At 42.2% G+C, this 15895-nt stretch overlaps 2 protein-coding genes across 16 annotated transcripts in view; one reads left to right on the forward strand and one right to left on the reverse strand.

Moving 5' to 3' along the window:
• syne1b (spectrin repeat containing, nuclear envelope 1b) overlaps window positions 1–492 on the forward strand; it is a 543459-nt gene extending 542967 nt beyond the window's left edge. For 11 of the 13 annotated variants that reach the window (XM_059986320.1, XM_059986330.1, XM_059986317.1 and 8 more), the window contains one exon: window positions 153–492. In XM_059986320.1, coding sequence (XP_059842303.1) covers window positions 153–396 — 244 coding nt within the window. In that variant the 3' untranslated portion in view covers window positions 397–492. The remainder of the gene's footprint in view (window positions 1–152) is intronic. The other 2 variants (XM_059986328.1, XM_059986327.1) reach the window with 1 other exon arrangement.
• A 5-nt stretch (window positions 493–497) lies between these two features.
• esr1 (estrogen receptor 1) overlaps window positions 498–15895 on the reverse strand; it is a 199325-nt gene continuing 183927 nt past the window's right edge. For 2 of the 3 annotated variants that reach the window (XM_059986332.1, XM_059986331.1), the window contains exon 8: window positions 498–11099. In XM_059986332.1, the coding sequence (XP_059842315.1) occupies window positions 10880–11099 (220 nt within the window). In that variant the 3' untranslated portion in view covers window positions 498–10879. The remainder of the gene's footprint in view (window positions 11100–15895) is intronic. The other variant, XM_059986333.1, reaches the window with a different exon arrangement.

Here is a 15895-nt window from a genome sequence, read left to right on the forward strand (position 1 = left end):
AAAGCTAGGAAGATCCACCAAACCTGTAAGGTTCCTTCTTTGAAGGTTAGTATTTTCAGTGACATAAATGACAGCTGGAAATGTCTTAAAGAGCTCTGTGTTCCAAACTAACTTCTGACCCCGCCACCCTGTTTTGTGTATTCTGAATCCAGGTCCAGCACAAGAAGCCTAGGAGGTTCTTCCCGTTCTGAGGGGCAGGGAGCCCAGAAGAGCTCGTCCTTCTTGGTGCGAGTGCTCAGGGCGGCTTTGCCTCTTCAGCTTCTGTTGCTGCTGCTGATTGCACTGGCCTGCCTGGTGCCAATGAACGAAGAGGACTACAGCTGTGCCACGTCCAACAACTTTGCCCGCTCCTTCCACCCCATGCTGAGGTACACCAATGGCCCTCCTCCGATATGATTCGTAGGCGACTGTGAGAGAACCGTATCATGCCAAGGAGGATCCCCACCACCCCCCTCCGCCTCGAGGAAGAGGGGCAGGTGCACACAGCTCTGACTTGGCCATTAGCTGGTCTGTTCATGGCCCTCCAAAACCTCTTGGGGCAGCTGCAGCCAACTTGCATTGAGTAGGGCACAGAAGGACACACCCAGTTACCTGTCCCCAGATTCAGTGAGAAGTGTAACATAATATTTGAATAGCTTTTTCAATGTTCTTTCTAAAAAGAAAACTGCTTTAGGAATGGCTATACAAAGAATTGTTCAGATTAACCCTTTAAGTGATGAAAATCTGTAAGGGACTAAGCAGAGTGGAGGTACAAATAAAACTACTTCTGATAATTATTGGATGTAAACTAAAAATGAAGAAAATATTTATGTACAGTTTGCTAAAGCTATTATTCTTTGTGGTATAACCATGCTGTGATTTACATGTGTGCTACTTGTAATTTCTTTCCAAAGCGCCCACAGACGGAATATTAGATTTTGCTGGGGCACGAATGTAAACATAACGTATAAATATAAATCTTGCCAGGAATGCCCGTCTCTTGCTCTGTGCAGCTGGTGTGACTCGCGTGTGAAGCAATCCCAGCATGGATCAGGGGTGGATTTAACCTCTTTATTCATGAGGGCTTTCAGTGTCCCACTTTTTTATGTTCTTGTCTGATAGTGGCATGCTCAGATAATGGTCAATCTCGGTGCATTTTTCTATACCAGGGCAGCCTTGCCTACCAAGAAGTAATAAAAAGAAAGCTGGTTCTTTTGGTGTACAGTGGCAAATTGGGTTGCTAATTAAAGACCTACTTCTTTCACGTGTGTTTTTGTTGTCACTGCTGTGCTCCTGACCCGTCCTGCTGTTTTTCTTTATCACGGGTGAATCTGCAGCACGTACTATTGCAGCCGTGGCCGGGATGCTATTTCCCACAGTCCGTGCCCTTTTGGCTCCTGTCAGTCAGTTTTGGTGGCCAGGTATTAATTTTGTGTTTTAATGGCAAATGGGTTGCAACCCTCTTTCACAGTACCTCCTCAACAAAAACGGACCAACATTTTGAGCATTTAAATCTCAGCCTTCTCCATTTTAAGAACAATCTCAACCCCTCTGTGCAAATCACCCGTACCATTCACTCAATCTCCCCCACCCCTGCCTGAATTTTTCCAGAGTTTAGAGGTAACTGAGCACTGATTTATAAGGGCTTAACTATAATGTCCTTCCTTTTGTCTTCTGTACCTCTTAGTTATTGGCCAGAGTTGTGTGTACTTAATTCTCATGTTGTCACCTCCACAGATTGTGTCTTCTGATTGTTAACACAACTATGATATACCATTGTGCTCTGACCCCCACCCTGTCTTTGAGCCACTCCTTGAGCTGACTCTAGGAATGCAGCCACTCCACACAAAGAACCTTTCGCTTGCACAGTGCATGCTCACTTGTAAAAGTGAAGCCTGGATTCCAAGCAAAACACAGCAAAACCACGGGTTAAGTCACTGTTTTATTTCATTCATTCAATATGCAAATAAAATCATTCTACATGCAATCACACAAAAAATTACAGACAGCATCAGCTGAGACAATGTATTTCAAAAGGAAAGTCTGCTACAAAATGCTTTCTTGGTGCTACAAAGTGCAAACCCTTTGCTGATTAGAGAAGGGCCACCTAGGTAGTGTATGGCAATAGGTAGTTCAAGCAATTCACCAATATAGGTAGCATGTATCATAGGTGTGAAGCGAAGATGAGAGCTCCACACCCATGACAGTATGTTGAACAGTTAATATGGTCCTCCTGACAATCCCCCACTTCATTTTGCAGAAACTTAATTATGCCCAATTGGCATCCCCCATCCACCCATACTGGGAAAAGCCAAAGTGACATGGGTGACATTTTAGGCTCAAGCATCAGTCAAACTTCCCACATCCCAATTGACAACAGTGATTCCAGTTTGCAGTGGGGCCGGAGAGGATCTTGCAGAACCAGAATCAGGTTTATTATCACCGGCATGTGACGTGGAGTTTGGTGAGCAAGGCTGCAGATGTACAGAATTGTCAGTAATGAGGGGAAAATAACCTGACCTCTTTGGCCACAGACCACAAGTATGTAATCAAATATTGTGATTGAGTTCTTCATTTTCTTACAGGAATAGCACATTCCAATTTACAGATACATTGCGAGCTGTCTGCTTGGAGGAAAGATCCATCTTTTGTGAATCTGCAGCACCGAGTTGTGTTTTTATTATGTCTGCACGTTCTTTAATTCTTCTTCCATTCACACAAAACTGCAATTTTTAAAAAATACACATTTTTCTTTGGTTAAAACATTTTGGGCACTTGCGGCATTCCAAAAACTGCCCAACATAGTGTGTGGGGATTTCAGTGGAGTAAATCATCTTAATTCTTATTCTCCATTCACCACTTTACTTGTGGATATGGATACAATTGCAAAACAAGCACATAAAAAATGTGATATAAGCTTTAAAAAATAATGAACAAAAGTACTTCACTGACTTCCTAAACAAGGCATGGACTTTACACACTTCTGCAAGTAGACTGCAGGAAAATAACTGTCAACAAGGCATTTGGATTGCAACCATTGTCAAAGCTCTACCAAACTTGAAGAACTGTAGTTCATTTGTTAATCAGAATTGTTCTCCATTACATAGAATAGAATCCAGGCGATTTAGCTAATCAATGCAAGATATGGTATACTTTGTAGGTTTTTCTTAAGCTAGACATTTTTCATTAAAATTTGCAAGAAGAGGATTTAATGGCACATGAAATGTCTGGTACCTCAGTGTTCAAACACATTCAGTGGCCACCTGTTTGTAGTGCAAATATCTACACAGCCAATCACGTGGCAGCAGCCCAATCAAAAAGCATGAAGATGAGGCCAAGAGGAGAGGTTCAGTTGTTGTTCAGACCAAATATTAGAGTGGGGAAGGAATGTGATCTGAGTGACTTTGACCATTGGCGGCAGACAGAGTGGTTTGAGTCTCTCAGAAAATACTGATCTTGTGATTTTCACACACAACAGTTGCTAGAGTTTACAGAGAATGGTGCAAAACAAAAATCAGTGAGTAGCAGTTCCATGGGCACCTTGTTAATGAGAGAGTTCAGTGGAGAATGGCTGGACTGGTTCAAGCAGATGGTGACTCGTATAACCACGCATCACAAATCTGGTATATAGAATAACATTTCTGAATGTACAGCATGTCAAACCTTGAGACGGATAAGCTGCAGCAACAGAAGACCACACCAGGTTCTGCTCCTGTATCTGACAAAATGCCCACTGAGTGTATCTCTGCTTCCTGAGGTTCATACTGGAGTGCTGCAGTGTTTTAAACCAGCCATGTGGGGAGTTACTTGCTGTAAAGAAAAGGTTGACTGAACACACACAGACTCCATGACCAACCTAGAATTTTTGGGCAAGTCCAATTTCAGTCTGTATTTCATTGCCACTTTAAGCTGCAGCACCCAATATATTTTAAAACCATTTACACAATTCAACAAGGGAGATTTTGAGCAGCTGCCATTAAGAATGATAAATGTATGCCATTTACTTATCTCTTCAAATTATACTTACTAATGCACTATGATTCAGATTATGTAATAAAGATATAAAGTGATTATGTAAATTCCAATCCTTGCGTAAACTAAAACAGTATTTAACCCAATGTATTGTCCTCTAAATGATTTCAAAAAGTTCAGGAAAAATGCAAACTATTTTCAAAGTCTGATGAAGCAGGCCACTCAGAAAAGCTTGTGAATGCTATAAAATGCTCTATTCACAAAGTGTATAAGCTCTGATAACCCACAAAAATACATTCATCTTGTCTGTACAGATGAGCTGCAGATTAATATAGGTCTATCACTGCCAGGCAAGCTTCAGCGTGGTATAGCAGTGAGTCTCTGGTGAATCACAGGGAGCAATCAGTTACCACATGCAGTTTCAAAACTGTATCTAATATATATTTAATCAGGCAGGTTCCTTTGCAAACACTCCAGATGTCATTGCCACAGGTTCAGTAGTTGGTTAGCACTGGAACATCTTGTATGTGAGAAATATTTCATGGTTTTTACATTTATCAATAATCTTCAGGGTAGGTCAATTGTTCTGTCACTGGATTCATTCTTTCAAATTAATAGTATCCCATTTGACTGAGGCCCTTATCCTTGTACTCAAGTTGTTATAGAGCCATAGAACACCACAGCACAGTGCAGGCCCTTCAGCCCTCCATGTTGTGCCGACCCATATAATCCTCAAAAAAAAGTACTAAACCCACACTACCCCATAACCCTCCATTTTTCTTTCATCCATGTGCCTGTCCAAGAGGCTCTTAAATACCCCTAATGTTTTAGCCTCCACCACCATCACTGGCAAGTCATTCCAGGCACTCACAACCCTCTGTGTAAAAAAAACTTACCCCTGATGTCTCCCCTAAACTTCCCTCCCTTAATTTTGTACATATGCCCTCTGGTGTTAATATAATTAACTATATTTTACAATAGGCAAACTGAACATGTAACTAACCTATTTGGATGGAGCAATAAGATAGGTTTAAGTGCTCCTTCATTGGTAGTGATAATTCAGGACAGAATTAAAGTTTTTAGAAGAATTTTAATCAGCAGTCTTTGAAGAATCCTTGTTAATGGTACTGAATTGTAAGACAATGGGGTCAAGAGCTTTCAACCACAGTTATAAATAAAAGTCTCTGCTCTTGCATTAGCTTTGTTGCTTGCCACACAGTTCACATCATGATTGTCAAAACTAAACCTTTGGGCAATGTGAAGACCACAAGTAGTAAAAAATGGATAAACCTAACATTCAACTATCAAAGTAGCTTTCTTTTAAATATTTCAGTGTTCAATTCTTGAAATGGCCTTGGTAGTTTCCACTTGCTTCACACCAGCTCAATTCTGTTTAGGGAACCACTAGATGCGCCACTCTTTTAAATTCTGCTCCCAGAAACTGACCCAATTAGATGATAGTGTAAACAAATTCACAGATTGAAACATTCAAATTTAGTGATAATAGATTACAGTATTCATTTTTCACAATGGTTTTCCCATTCTGTGTAATTCAAATTTGTAAATAAATCTAGCTGGCAGTTTAAGCCTAGATGTTTAAAAGACTAAGACACCAAGCCCACTCTGGTGAGAATGAGACTGTGCGATCGGAGTTAATGGACATGAATCTAGCACTGGAGAAGGGGTGTATGGGCACGTTTACACACAAGGACAGGGGAAACAGCAGCTTGTGTTTCATGGTGTTCATGGTTAAGAGAAGGGTTTTGTTCCTCACGTTTGCTCGCTGGAGAAGTGGAATTTCTACCTGACCCAGTCATTCACCTTATCATTGTTCTCCGATAGGGTTAATCGGCCACTCTAAATTGCCCCAAGTGTGAGGTGTGAAGTGAAGAGGGAAGTTGATGGGGATGGGGGGAAGCACATTTGACAGTCAATACTGGGTCAAAGGGCTGATTTCGTGCTGAATTAGTCAGCTGCTCCCAGCCATGTGGCCAGGGCAGGCTGATTGCAAGAACTACGCCCCCTTTAACCCTCTGCTCAGGAAATTGAGTCTAAAAGTGTCAGGGCTGACCTGCTATCGGAGGGAAAGGCAGGCGTTCTAATGTTTTCTAAAGAGCGGCTGCCAACTGGAGATTAGCGCAACAAGTGCTGCATGTGTGAGGACTGAGCAACGGAAGGATGTTAAACTGATGCAAGATTACGGGGAGCAGGGAGACAGTTGTATAATTTAGGAACAACGCAGATATACAGGAGATTTTCCAGAGGATTAAATTGGAATTGATGACGGCTACATGAAAGTGATTTGGATGGTTACGGATGGGAGAGGAATGAAGGGCTATAGTCCAATTCGGAACAGTATCATCATTTGGCAGACTAGATGGACCAAAGGGCCTGTTTCCGTGCCGTACTGCTTTATGACTCTAATGAGTTTATGTTCTCTAAAACTCTCCTTTCCAAATTATCTGCAGACGGATGAGTACAGACATGAACTGCTGCCTGATGCTTTTGTGCAAAAATAGAAAAATGTATTCTAAACTAAAACAAATGATTAAAATAGCAACCACAATTCATGATCTCTGGTAACATGATCACGTAGCGCTCTGCTATTTAACCCGATGTCTTCCATAAACAATAAGCACAAGCCTGGCTGCCAAAGGACTTTCCCCACCTCCTGAAGGAAAAATATTGACACAGTTGCTGTCTCTTTAAAGTAGTACTAAAAAGTGACGTTTAATATCTCTCTCACCCTCACTCTCAATGCATTTGTTGCATTTGCTGCATCAGCTTGGAAATAAAGATGTTGCGTACTGTACAGACAAGAGACAGCACCAACTGCCTTCTAAATCTAAATCCAATGACAGAGCTGTCCTTAGCTGTGTGTAAAGGTCGAGAACAATTTATCCCCCAGCTCAGCACACCTCACCTGCACTTCACAATTACCTCATACTGTTAGTTATCCATTCCCCAGCGAAAGGACGACTTGTAGATTTTTCCGTCAATGCTAAGGAGAGACACTACCATTTTGCCCTACCCCTGCAGTCTGGCAACTTTCTTTTGAAGGATTTAAACAAAAATTGTTGCATGTAAGTTCTCTGTCTGCATCCGCCGCTGTTCCAGGCGATACTTCCATATCACCTTTAACACTTCACAACTGCCCTCATTCCTGCCCTGGGTCATTTTGCAAATCACCTTCTCGGTTCCCGACCCTCTTCCCACGTTCCCCTTCATCACGCTATTAAAACCCGTTGTTATTTTGAACAGTTTAAAAACATCTCTACTCAGGAGAAAAATCCGGGGTGAGAAATATTTCTAAATATTCAAAATGTTAATGTTCTTTTTACCTCCTCTTTAGAATCTTTGCTTCATCTGCAATTGCACAGAGGATCTTGTGAAAGGTTCCGTCGATGTTTCTTTCAGTTGTTGCGAAAATATTGAATCTCCTGAGCCAATTGATTCACAGTAAATCTGTCGGGAGCAATTTAAATTGCTAGAGTCATAAGACGACACACAGGAAAGTTACTGCCGTTAATTCAGAGAAAGGATAACTAATTCTCGAGCTCCAAGTTCTGAATCTCTGGCAACCAGGGGGCGACTTTAGCTTCTTAGTTAAAATTGAGAAATACAGAAGAATCCTTCACTGAATTGAGTACCTCCCAGCTACATTACGTGCAGCTCATTCCATGTGTTTTTAAAGCACTTCGTGCACTCTGGCTCCCAGGTTGCAAAGTGGGTATGGAGAGGTTGTGATCTAATATATAAATCTAGAACCCAGCTGGATCTTATCTGGTGTTACCCAGGTGTTAATTCTGCCAGTTTAGATTGCATAATCTATAAACTACACAGTCCCTGAACCAGCTTCGCTCTTCATCTGGCTGAAATGATCGCGGGTCTATACACCACTCTTCTACACCACATTCTTAATCCCCAATTCCTCCACGGCCTCTTCATCCCAGCCTCGAATAGAACAGGTGACAAATCTGTGGAATTCATTGCCGCAAACTGCCGTGGAGGCCAGGTCATTGGGTATATTTACAGTGGGGGCTGAAAAGGGAGAAGGCAGACAAATGCGGTTGGAATGGCGGAACAGATTCAATGGGCCAAATGGCCTAATTTTGCTCCAATGAAAAACAAGATATCACAGTGTTCACAGGTCTGAAGTAGAGAGTCCCTAAGATTAATCAACGTCCTGTCTGAGTCTTACGTGGATAGCATCTCATCTGAAGCTCTGCATCTTTGTACTCAACTTTCCTACTAGCAAGAAGTCCACTTAACATCTGCCCTGTCAAACCCCTTGAAAGTCAGTACTTCCACTAGAATCAATGCTGTTGGACCCAGGGACTTGTCTCCTCGTCCTTCAAAACCCTAGAACAAGCCCATTTAATTTCTCAGAGCACAACCCCTTTGTCCCGAGAATCATCTGAGCAGTGGAACCAAAAATGCTATAAATTTAAAAAACTAATTTGTAAAGTAGTTCTCCAATCTCTGAAGTAACAGCAACATACCAGGCCTCCAGGTGTAATACTCTCCCAACCCACCAGTCCCTACTGCAGCCCTGTAGCAATCTGCTGGCATCCAATTACTGCATCTCTGTTGCAATAATAAAAAAATAACCAAGAGGTGGAAAGAAACATCATCCACCTGTTTCCACAAGCTGGCAAATCCTGAACAGAAAGCACAACCTTAAGGTTAAGGGCTGGACATTTGGAAATGTGGTGCACAGGAACAACTTCTCCCAGGGAGTGGTGAATCCCTGGAATTCTCTAGCCCGGAGGGATTTGGAGGTTATATCATTGGGAGTGTTTGAAGGGCAAGTAGATGGATTTAGGAAGGATATGGGGATTGGGGAATGGGCACAGAAGAGGAGATAGATGCCCTGGTGTTGATCAGCTATGATCATATTAAATAGCGGGTAGACTTGAGGGGCCATGTGGCCTACTCTTTCTTGTATCTTATGTTCTTCCATCATTTCTAAGAATGATATGCCAAAAGGAGATACACCTTCTCACTGAGAATACATCAGTGATTCAGGATGAACTGCCCTGCTGCAGAAAGAATGGCTTTCCAATTAGTGGGCTATTGCCTATATCTGAACAACTCAACCAGTCCTCAGTTCAAAGGACAGCTCCTTTTCCTGTCAAGGTTTAGAATGCTGGAATCAGGTCCTGAGTTAAACACAGGAGTTGGGATTGCACTGCAATGTTCAAAGATCTCAGCTCCTGATCCCAGTAAAATCCATTATCCTTTAAAGTTTATTTTGGGTTAGAGGCAAGGCTGGCCACTGTATAGCCAATTGCTATTTGCCACTAAAAAGGGTTTGAACTGCTGAAGTTTCTATTAGCTCAATAGTTCCAGTGTTTAAATCAACAATAATATCAAATGTAACTCTGCAGATGTGCAAAGCACATATAATTACAGGAAGGAGACACCCCCTTAAATCTACCTCATTTTATAAATGTCTTCACTGGGCATAAGCTAATCATTCTATTTAACAATGAGCACACCATAAGCCAAAGGTTTCAACAATGAGGATACAGATAGGAATACAACCAACACTGGGTTACTGAGAACTTCACAAGCAGATTCCAACGAGATAACATGGTTTTTTTTAAAACGGTGCTGAAGATGGAGGAGTGAGGTTACAAGTAAAAGTAAATTTCCTTTAATTCTGTCCTAGCAACAGTGCTCCACCTCTTCTTTAAAAATTGTTCCCCAGGTCCCAGTGTGACATTTAATCTCCAGTCCCCACTTCAGCTGTCCTGTCAGAGCTATAAGAAATGCATTGAGAGACAAGTACCTCCACCCCATGGCAACATGTATCAAGGGCCAAAAGGCCTGTTTCCCTTCTCTATGCCTGTAAAACTCTGAAGATCTTGACAAGATTCAAGCACAATCTGATCAGGGACAAATAACATTCAGTCCACACAAGTGCCAGCAGTGATCATCCCCACTGACAGTCTGGGGTAAAGCGATTACCATTTGACAGAAACTTAACATAATGCTAGAGCAGATCAAAGTCTGGCTATCCTGCAGTAAGTGACTCGCCTCCTGACACCAGAATGACTTCCCACCATCTACAAGGTATATGTGGGGAATAAGGTGGAATGCTCCCCACTTGTTCGGATGAATGAACCTCAGTAAGCTCAACAGCGTCCAACATGAAGCTCTTCATCCGCCACCCAAAATGTACACACGCTCCCCCACCATTGTTCCCTACCTACTTTGAGAAACTGCACTATAGCAGTGTGCTCCAAAGCCGGGGCCCCCTTCACCCCCGTCACCTGGAAGGATGAGGGCAGCAGTCACATGGAAACGCCCCACCCAAGTTATTCTAGCATTTCTTTGTCACCCCTGGAGCAAAAATGGGAAATTGGCTGCTCAACAGCACTGTGGGGGGGGGGGGGGAGTTGCCCCTTTAACCATGCGGTTCATGGTCAAGACTCATTACTACAAGTAATAGTTTACAATGCCCACATCCCGTAATGCGTTCAACAAAATCCCAGACCAGCCCGCAGCGGATTTGACTCTAGGTTTTGGCACTGCGTGACTTTAAATAGACCAGCCACTCCAATAGAAGTGGGAACTCATCTTGTCCGAGTACTTGTTAAAAGGCTGCGCAACATGAACCCTTTGTTCTGGTGAGTGTCTTTCACACGAATATGAGAAGCATTTGGAATTGTGCCTAAACTTTTCAGCAATATTAGAAAACTTGTAAAGAACTGCAGGAAATAACTTATTGTTCCTCCATCATTGGCCATTCCTGTTCTCAGTCGGTCGGGCGTTCTTTGTGGCAAGGGTGGATGGAGTGCACTTAGATGAAGCTGAAGCTATATGATTTTGCTGCAGTGACATTTGCTTCTTTTGCACGTGATCATAGGTAGTTCCTTTCGTTGGGATTTCTGTTAATACTGTGCAGCAGTGCATCAGTTACCTATCTGGTTGTTTCAAAGGTCACATCAGTTTTCTTTAGTGACAATGAAGAAGTGGATGGCATGGTCCCTCTGTTCAGTAGACTGGTGCCATTGCCACTGGGCTGTGCCCTCTCCATTGGCATGTGCATCCTGTGAGCGTCCAGCATCTCCAGCAGCAAGTCATACAGTGGCACCACATTCTTACACTTCATGTTGTACAGGTGCTCCATTCCCTTGTTGCTGGTGATCAAAACACATTGTGTGGAGATCAGTTCAGCATTGACACAGCTACACACTACATAGAAAGAAATATCCCAAGCAAAATCAGGAAATGCTCAGCAGGTCAGGCAGCATCTGTGAAGAGAGGGACAGAGTTAACGGTTCAGGTCAGCGACCTTTCACCAGATCCAGGAAAAGTTAAAAATCAGGGATATAAGCTACAGAGAAGGCGGAAATTATGTGAATGATACCTCTTATTTACACCTTCGGCAGATAGATCAGCCATGATTAACGAATCATTATTGTTCTCGCTCTCTCTCTCTCTCACACACACACACACACACACTCTCTCTCTCTCTCTCTCTCTCTCTCTCTCATTCACACACTCACACTGGCACTCTCTCTCACTCACACTCTGACTTTCTCACACTCTCTCACTCAGCCAGCACCATCATCTCTTGCATCATTCAGTTTCTCCTGGCTCCTGGTCTCACCCTATCACAAACATTTCCTCCAACCTTTCCATTCCTCCACTTTACCTGCAGCTTTAAACATCTCTGATTTTTAGATTTTTCTAGTTCTGATGACAGGTCATTAACCCACAAGATGAGCTCCGCTCCCTTCGCCACAGACGTTGCCTGCCCATAAATTAAAGGAGCAGAACTGCAGATATCTTCAGCATTTTCTTTTTTTTAAATTTCAGGCTTCCAACGTCTGCAAGTTTCTTTTTTTTACCTTTCAATCATTGTTTAACTCATTCCCACCAGAAAACATGGCATGATTTTTATAGACCAGTGGAATGATAGGAAAACACTGGAAGATATAATAGTGCTAGTCAATTACACAGCTGGTCACCAGAAAAAAAAAATCACTTATATAGATCGAGAACGCTCAGGAGGTAAACAGTAGCTTTCGGCAGGAACTAAAGTACAAAATAGATAAGGGAAGAAGTTGAAAGGACCATCAGTTCTATATTTCATCTTGAATTATGCAGAATACTTTAAAAACTCAGTCTTTTAACTGTAAAAAATTTTCCTGAAATAACCCAGTATTGAGATTTACTTCAGATTAAACCATTAGACAGGTAAGCAGGTACATTAAACCGTTAAGTGAGATTCCAGGATTGACCCAAAAGTAAAGTAAATATGGTGGAAGACATTTTGTGGTGAATTGAGAGTGACCAGATGACAACCTTCCTGAGTGGTAACGCCTGTAAATGGACGATACTCCAGCTAGCCTAACCACTCAATTCCCTTACTTGTAAAGCCCAAGCTGCATATTAGAAAAAAAACAGCCTAATACCTTAATAATTTTATTATATTTCTAGCTTCCGTTGATCCTAATTCCCAGAATACTTGTCCTTGTAGATTTGGCAGGGATATTATAGCCCATTCCACAGCAATCCCAAATCCACCACCAAGCTGTCTCTCTTTTTCCACTGCACCTGGAGCTGAGAGGTGATCTGCCTCAGGCAATGCAAGTGGAGAAAAGTGGAGACCACCACCCTACAAACTGATACCCCTTCCCTGCTGACATTTTCTGTGCCATGGATTCATATTTGGTACCTAATTTCCTATGAGCTCAATTTCTAAAAAAAAATCTCAAAACAACCTAATGATGAAGTTATTTTTAACCTTTATAAGGGCCTTAATTGTGGGACTAACTCATCAAATTATAACCAAAAATTTACACAGTAAGGGGTCAGCACAGACCCAGTAGGTCTAACAACCTGTCTCCATAATTCTATCTCCTTTAACTCAGCAAGTTTAAAGCAGCGTTCCTACTTCGCACAAGCTTTCTTCTGCATCCTTTTCATCTAAGCCACAGAATACATCCTACCTCATATGAACTCCCTTTGTTAATTCTTTGGGTAAAATGTTCCTTCAGAATGTCCTTCTACATTAAGACCATAAGAAGACGTAGGAGCAGAATTGGGCCATTTGGCCCATCAAGTCTTCTCTGCCATTTTATTATGGCTGATCCATTTTTCTCTCAGCCCCAATTTCCCGCCTTCTCCCCGTATCCCGTCATGCCCTGACTCATCAGGAATTTACCAACCTCTGCCTTAAATATGTCCAATGACTTGGCCTCCACAGCTGCTTGTGGCAACAAATTCCACATATTCACAACTCTCTAGGTAAAGAAATTCCTCCTCATCTCTATTCTAAATGGACGTCCAACATCTTCCCAACTACAGAAGTCAGACTAACTGGCCTATAATTTCCTTTCCTTTGCCTCTCTCCATTCTTGAAGAGTGGAGTGACAATTGCCATTTTCCAGTTCTCCAGAACCATGCAAGAATCTAGTGATTCTTTAAAGAGCATTACTAATGCCTCCACAATATCTTTAGCTCCTTCTTTCAGAACCCTGGGAAGTACACTATTTGGACCGTGACATCTGCCTTCAGACCTTTCAGTTTCCCAAGCACCTTCTCTCCAGTATGACCACCTCACACACTTTTTAGCCCAGACGCTCTTGAATATCTGACTCACTGCTAGTGAAGACTGATGCAAAATACTTATTCAGTTTGTCTGCCATTCCCTTGTCCCTTGTTACTACCTCTCCAGCATCATTTTCCAGTGATCCAATACCTACTCTCACCTCTTATTTACACTTTATATATCTGAAGAAACTTTTGGCATCCCCTTTAATATTGTTGGCTTGCTTACCTTCATATTCCATCTTTTCCCCCTTTATGACTTTTTAGTTGCCTTCTGTTGGTTTTTAAAAGCTTCCCTATCCTCTAGTTTCACAGTAAGTTTTGCTCTATTGTATGCCCTTTTATATTAGCTTTAATTTCTGTCTTTATCTTCTTCTCAAATTTCAGGGTGAATTCTATTTTATTCATTAGGGACTATCATATACTAGTCCTTCAGAACCATGTACTTATGGCCACTCTCTTACTCTTTCTGAGGGTCATACAGAATGGTAACAGGCCCTTCAGCCCACTGAGTGCATGCCAACTTTGAAGCGCTCATTGATACTGTTCTCATTTTATCCTCCCAGATCATCTGTACAATGGTCACTATCCTTCCCATTTGCATGCCTTTGGAATAGGGAACGGGCTGGAGCAGCGAGAGGAACTACATGTGGTTAGAAAGAGAACTTGTACACTCCAGTCCTGGTTGAACCTGAGTCAAAACTATGGGACAGTTGCATAGCTGAGCTTCCCACATAAACAGCACAGAAACAGACCTTTTGCCCAACTTCTGCACCAAACAACAAAGATCCATTATTTTTCAAATGTCTACAAGGTCACGCCTCAGCCTTCTTTTCCTCAGGGTGCCCAGAAACTGGCCTTGCCAACACCTGTCAGCTCTGCTGGTCAGGGCAGGAATGGATGATAGTACGGTTGAGGGTTTGGTGCAGCAGCAGGGTTTCAGGTTTCTGGAAAATTGGGGTCTCTTCTAGGGAAGGTCTGACCAGTACAAAGTGGATGTGTTACACCTGAACTCAAGGGAGACCAATATCTTGTGGGCAGGTTTGCTGGAGCAGTTGGTATACAAATTGACGCAGTGTGTAGTGAGACGGTGAGGAAGGATAGACAGATCACATTTAGAGATCGACAGGAATGACACTGAGGACATCACTAAGTTGTGGCTGAAAGCTGACTAACATCCAAGAATACACATTGTATTGAAAGGACAGGCAGGTAGGCTAAGGGGGTGGAGTGGCTCTGTTTGTAAAAAATGAAATCAAATCCTTAGAAAGAGGTGACATGGGAATCGGAAGATGTATAATCCTTGTGGGTAGAGTTAAGAAACAGAAAGGATAAAGAGACCCTGGTGGGAGTTATATACAGGTCTCCAAACAGTAGCCTGGATGTGGGATACAAATTCCAATGGGAGATAGAAAATGCATGAAAAAAGGGCAATGTTACAATAGTCATGGGGGATTTCAATTATCGGATAGTTTGGGAAAATCAGGTTGGTGCTGGATCTCAAGAGAAGGAATTTGTAAGATGACTATGAGATGGATTTTTAGAGCAGCTTGTGGTTGAGCCCACTAGATGAAAGGTATTTCTGGATTGAGCTTAAGGTAAAGGAATCCTTAGAAGGCAGTGATCATAATATGATAAAATCTTTGAGAAGATAATATTATAATTACTAGCATTATTGTAGAGTTAAAGGAATTAAAGAAAGCAGGAGAGAGAAGCTGGCCAAAGTTGATTGGAAGAGGACACTATCAGGGTTGATGGCAGAACAGCAATGGCTGGAGTTTCTGGAGGCAATTTGTAAGATGCCGGATAGCTACAAGGCAGACTTGAACAAGTATTGTAGAAGGATGAGGCAACTGTGGCTGACAGGGCAAGTCAAAGACAGAGAGGGCATATAATAAAATTAGTGGAAGTTAAAGGATTGGAAACTTTTTAAAAATCAGCAGAAGGCAACTAAACATGCCATAAGGAGAGAAAAGATGAAATATGGAGATAAGCGAGTCAGTAATATAAAAGAGGATACCAAAAGTTTTTCCAGATACAAAAAGAGTAAAAGAGAGGTGAGAGTGGATATCAGACTGCTGGAAAATGATACTGGAGAGGTAGTAAGGAGGGGATAAAAAATTGGCAACAAACTTGCAACACTCTTCACTGTGGAAGCAGGACAGAAATTCGAGAGTGTCGGGGCAGTAGTGAGCATAGTTGCTATTACTGAGGAGAAGGCACTTGGTAAGCTGAAAGGTCTGAAGGTAAACATTGATGAATCTCAACCAAACCATCAACTGCGGACAATGAAGATAGGAGCTCATCATTGGCTTATGTCCCACTGGGAGCTAAGGGCCCAAGAAAAAGCAAGAGCCCACCTTCAGTGATTGGGAAG

The sequence above is a fragment of the Hypanus sabinus genome, chromosome 12 (genome assembly GCF_030144855.1).
Source record: "Hypanus sabinus isolate sHypSab1 chromosome 12, sHypSab1.hap1, whole genome shotgun sequence".
Lineage (NCBI taxonomy): Eukaryota > Metazoa > Chordata > Chondrichthyes > Myliobatiformes > Dasyatidae > Hypanus > Hypanus sabinus.